The sequence below is a fragment of the Aythya marila genome, assembly GCF_965140915.1.
Source record: "Aythya marila genome assembly, chromosome: 5".
In the NCBI taxonomy this organism is placed as follows: domain Eukaryota; kingdom Metazoa; phylum Chordata; class Aves; order Anseriformes; family Anatidae; genus Aythya; species Aythya marila.
This window is the reverse complement of record NC_139046.1, coordinates 20,215,331-20,220,791: the sequence shown is the minus strand read 5'-3', so window position 1 is coordinate 20,220,791 and position 5,461 is coordinate 20,215,331. Positions and strand designations below refer to the sequence as shown.

At 40.2% G+C, this 5,461-nt stretch overlaps 1 protein-coding gene across 2 annotated transcripts in view; it reads right to left on the bottom strand.

Moving 5' to 3' along the window:
- Positions 1-1,580: 1,580 nt before the first annotated feature.
- The window catches only part of LOC309878507 (L-lactate dehydrogenase A chain), a 246,290-nt gene continuing 242,409 nt past the window's right edge, over positions 1,581-5,461 (bottom strand). For both annotated transcript variants that reach the window (XM_082761094.1, XM_082761095.1), the window contains exons 4-8: positions 4,691-4,864; positions 4,048-4,221; positions 3,065-3,182; positions 2,545-2,668; positions 1,581-2,393 (exon numbers count right to left, since the gene is read on the bottom strand). In XM_082761094.1, the coding sequence (XP_082617220.1) occupies positions 2,229-2,393; positions 2,545-2,668; positions 3,065-3,182; positions 4,048-4,221; positions 4,691-4,864 (755 nt within the window). In that variant the 3' untranslated portion in view covers positions 1,581-2,228. The remainder of the gene's footprint in view (positions 2,394-2,544; positions 2,669-3,064; positions 3,183-4,047; positions 4,222-4,690; positions 4,865-5,461) is intronic.

Genomic DNA, 5,461 nt, shown 5'->3' with positions numbered 1-5,461 from the left:
CAAACAGGCCTGGCTTATGGAGTGTCAGCCGAACCATTCTTTCATTTTACTTTTGAGATTTGGAAGATACTTCAGTGTCCTGAGCTAGAATAATTCACGTTTGGTGTAACAGTTCCCTTGTGGCCAATGAAAGCTGGAAACTGAATTTTGAGGCCCTGCTGTTTGACCTAGCTGCTATATCGACTGCCATCAGATTATGGTCATCCTGGACCGTGTCTTACAGTACCTTTATGCCTTGCTGTGTATTGCTTTTTTTTTTTTCTGTAGAAAATGCTAGGAAAAACAGAAGGGCCTCTACATTTGCACTGCCTGTGAGGCTGATAATGCTATGCACCACAATGCCATGAGGGGCAGAGGTTTTGGGAGCCCACAGCGAGAAGCCTCATGGTTAAACCCAACACAGTCTGCAGAAGAGGGTAGGTTGTGATGGAGATTATCACCCACCTTGGAGTGTTATAAGGATACGTGGTGCTGCTCTTACTGCCTCCCAGCAGCATGCTGCTCTCCTCCTCCATTTGTTTTTGTAAATTAAGACCAACGGACTGCTTTGGCAAAGCTAGTATGAAAACTAAAATTTCTTGGTCTTAATGCAATAGTAGGTGTGGCTCAAAGGTGGGTCTTATGGCTTTTCACATTACAGTTGGATCTGAAAAAGGTTTGAGTTCTTACTGAAAAGCGTTGTGAGACTTCACAGAATAAAATCTAAGTCCTGTGGATCTTCTAAAAACTTTAAATAGGGCTTCATACCATCTTCCTCCTCTACGCATAAAACAGGAGTTCATAATCACTGTTGCTGTGTGCTCTCATTCCAGGTGCTGTTTTGGTCATTTAGCTTGAAGAGAAAGCAGTAGAACAGCTACAGCTTTTCCTTTGTTACTGAATTTGCTTCACAGCCTGTTTCAGTGTATTTTGAAATACTTTGTTCTGAGAAGCATCACCAGCTGCAGTCCATACAGAAGTCTACACTTCAGTGAATCAGGTGGTGTTTCCATTCCTGCTACATGCCATGTCCTAGTGTTAGAAAAAGGATTAAGGCCTTTCCCCCTTTGTTATAAAGAGGTTTCTTATATATTGAGAAGATACCTTATTCTTCATCTACTGTACTATGGGCTTTACAGAGTAATGCTGGTCACTATTACTATACATGGTTGCTATTCCAGAGATAATTTTCTGTACTTAGCAGCAGGTTGACTTTTTATGGATGTCACATACTCAATCAGCTGGGGAGACACTTTCCTTACATGTATGTAAGGAAAACATTTCCTTCGTTACATCTCTTTTCTCAGATAATTATCAATAATGTCAACAGTTTCTTTGCCCTAATAAGGCAACCAAGTTTAAGTCCCAAGCATTGAAGTACTCCTATTAGTACATGTTTCTGCACTCTTAACTCAGTCTGGTGTTAAAAAGTTTACAAAGCACTTGGAATTGACAACAGATTAGTTTCATATGCAAAATTTTTTTACGAAAGTGAGGTTTAAGTTAATGTGACTGAAGAAGTGTATTTGATAAAGTCAGTAGTGATTTTAAGTGGAGCTGTAGTGTAGAGAAAGCTATATAAGGAAAACTGAGGAGACACATAACCGTTGATGTTTTATTTGGTGTTGGAGCTGGTACTACAGGTGAACAGTTGCTGTCTTGTTGCATACAGAAACTTGGAACACTTTTTTAAACATGCTTTGGAGATAAACTTACAACTAGTCTGATACAGTACACAAAAATAAGGTTCTCTAAAAAAAGTATACACAAAAATTCCAAAGCAGTTTTAGGAAAATATATTTGGACCAACCAACAGTGAACTCTTGAAGCTATTCAGCTGGCAGAGAAGGCTTGTCAATTGGGTTGACAATCCTTGAACTGCAAGAAAATAGTCTTTGGTTTCATGTTGTATAAGAGCTACTTACTTATTGTTCTGAGCCAAGGTTTAAACAAGGTGAGGAAAAGGCAAAGGGTTTCTAGGCAGTGCTGCTTTGAATGCTGGATTTATGTCACCACTTCACTGTACAAGACTAGGTTCTCTCTGGCTAAGAACACGGGTGTCTGAGCATGGGGAAAATCCTAGAATAGTTTCCTAACACCACCTTTAGGAAACTCCTTTGTTCAGATTTCATTTTTTGTGTTCTAGTTGAGATACATACATTGAAGGATTTGACCTACTTGGAAAGTGCAACATTAAGACAAACCACTAAACCTGTTAAACTGCAAAACACTGAACTGCTTGAACAGGCTTAAAACTGTAGTTCCTTCTGGATTCCCCAGAGTGTATCTGCACTCTTCCTTAATTTCTCCTCCTCTTCAGGTTTTAGGATCATCTTCACTACATCGGTGATGCCATTATTACCCAGTACACAAGGAACGCTTAGGAAGACATCTTCTTTGATTCCATGCATGCCCTGAAAAGTAGGTAAGAATAGTTAGTTAGGGTAGGCCTTGTGTATGTGTTTTGCAGAGTATTCTAATGAGGAAAACTGAACCAAGTTCAATTAAACTAGAATGTTACCCCTGTTCTCAGTTAAGACAAAGTTGGCAAAAAGAGCTGCTCACCTTAACAACTGTAGAGATTGGGTGCACTCTTCTTAAGTTCTTCATAATAGTTTCAGCTAGATCTGCCACAGAAAGGCCAATAGCCCATGATGTGTACCCCTTCAGTTTGATGACCTCATAGGCACTGCAGAGTAAAAAAAAAAATTACTCATTATAAAACAAGTAGCTTCAACTGAATGTTTGTAGGAAAGTTATTTTGGAGGTGCCTTAATCTAGAAAGATGACAAACTTCACTAATCAGTGGACAGGACTGAAATGAGCAAGTCCACGCTACACCCCTCACTAACATTCGAAGTTTGGAAGCTAAAACACTTTCCTTATTTAAAGCTCACTAACAATGAAAAGTTAGCACTGCCAGATTTACACTAGTTCTTAAACCATTATTCCAAGTTGTACTATTTCTGTACCTTGACATTTGTTTTGGGCCACTTATTAAACTAGATAAAAATAATGCAGTTTAGAGATGTTGTTCACGATTAGTCCTCATGTTCAAGAAAAAACAAGGGTAATCAGTATTTACCTGTCCACCACCTGCTTATGAACTTCCTTCCAGTGTTCCTTGTCTGCATCAGTTCCCAGCTCTGGATGAAGAGCCTTCAGGGAGACGCCAGCAACATTCACTCCACTCCAGACAGGTACTGAGAATTGCACAGAGATTAATTGCTTCACAAGATGAAGAATCTTGCAAACATAATAAAACTTAGTTTTATCCTCTTCAAGTTAACTGTTAAGATAGGAACTAGTTAGATTAATCTATGGCACATGTTACAGATTTAGATATGACTTTGGTCTCATAGGTCATACTACTACATTTAATCTAAATTGTGAGCTAAGAAGATAAGAGCATAAAACCACTTTTCTTTATATGTGACATTTCAGGGTTTTAATGTACCATTATGAAAGCAAAACTCCTAAACAACACGAACCAAATTGACAGTAACACTGTACTTTGCAGCAGTTTCTCAAGATAAAAATTGATTCCAAATGCATCCTATTGGATGTCAGTAAGCAGACAGTGCTGCTCTGCTGTTGCTAGAGAAAGTGCAGGCTAAATGAGGAGAACATTGCTCTCTCCTGTCCTCATCTAGACTTGACTCTGTAATTCTGTTCCTAAATATAGTTCAAGTAATCAAGTGATGCCAGTAAAGACAACTGATTGAGTACTGGTAGATCTACTGCAGATCTTTGGGAGTCCCTTGCAGAGAACTGTACCCTCTTGGTTCTGCAGTTTGCTTTTTGGAGAGTTATGGGAACAACTTAGCATAGAAGTTTTTAGCCTCCTTAGGTTACAGTAATGACCTTTTCCAAGCAGCATAACTCAGGTCAAATATAGATCATCTAGGGTTACTCTGTGCTGCAGAAGACTTAAAGCAGGACTTGCATTCTTAAGCTACTGCAGTGCAAAAGCTTTCTGAGCAAAGTTTTGCTGTAGACTTTGCAAATGTTTCTTGCAAACAAAGTATAGGAAGAAAAAATGATGTAATATCCAGATTTCACCCTTACCACTGGAATCTCCATGCTCTCCAACAATCCACCCATGGCAGCTCAGAGGATGGATGCCCAGTCTTTCTCCCATGAGGTGGCGGAAACGGGCAGAATCCAGGTTGCAGCCACTACCAATAACACGGTGTTTAGGAAAGCCACTGATCTTCCAGGCCACATAGGTCAAAATATCCACTGCAGGTAAAAAAAAAGTGAAGATAAGTGCCAATCATTAACAGTTTGATAACTAGGGTGGTATCTTTTGTTCATCTCTAAGGATTTTTATTTGCATGCTAGTTAGGTGGAATAGAGAATGAAGTCATGATCATCACCAGACCCTGCAGCAGGCTAACACAATGACTGTTCATAAAGACAAAATTAAGAGGCTGTTTATACTATGCATGCAATTACCAGTGCCCCTTACTGTGTCTTCTGCTAAAGATCACTTGCAACTGAAGACCCAAATTGGAGGGAACCTGGTTTATTTTGCAGAGAACCAGCTTGCTGTGTGTGGAGAGGACAACAACACTTCTTGCTTTGTGCTTATATGGCATAAGCACTTTCTAAAAGCCTGTGCGTCGTCATGTTAATATAATGACCACCCTACTGCAGAAAACGCTCTTCTCTAAGCCAAATCCTCTTGCCAAGGCAAAACAAGACAAACCTGGGTTTGAGACAATCAGCAGCTTGCAGTCAGGACTGTACTTCACAACATTGGGAATGATGAATTTGAAGATATTCACATTGCGCTGCACCAAGTTAAGGCGGCTTTCTCCTTCCTGCTGACGGGCACCAGCAGTGACAATGACCAGCTTGGAGTGTGCAGTCACACTGTAATCTGCAGACAAAAGGCTGTATCAAATGACCTGTACGCATGGTTCAGGACAGGAATTCAGTTCCTTTTAGCATTGATACCTAAAATTCTCAAGCTTGAGGTTGCTAGAACTTCACTGATAATTGTTACTCTAGACTTTCCTTCTACAGAAAGTGGAAAATTTTTCTTTTTTTAAAGCTGTGGCCTATTGCCACAGGTGGCAACCTTAAAGGCAAATCACTATCTTAAAAAGCAGAACTTAGGCAATGGTATCCCATACTCCTCAGCCATAGGTAGATATGGGGTAGCTGTCAGGATACCCTCCTGTGCAAGTGTTGTGTAGAAGAAACAGGAAGGCTCTCCTCTCATAACGCATCACCTGTGGACACTGGAGCTGAGTATTTACTGGGGTATGAGATGGCTGCTACTTGCCCCAGCCAAGCCATCACTAAACTGCAAGCTGACACACTTACAGCTGACAAGTAAGCAGTAATGTAGAGGCTAACTGCCTGTGAAACAATTCTCAGAGGTCCACAAGTATTTCAGTTCATCTTTCCATACTAAACATACTAGTTGGATGGCCCTTTACAAGGTGTATGAAGTAGTATCAGCTGAGTACTA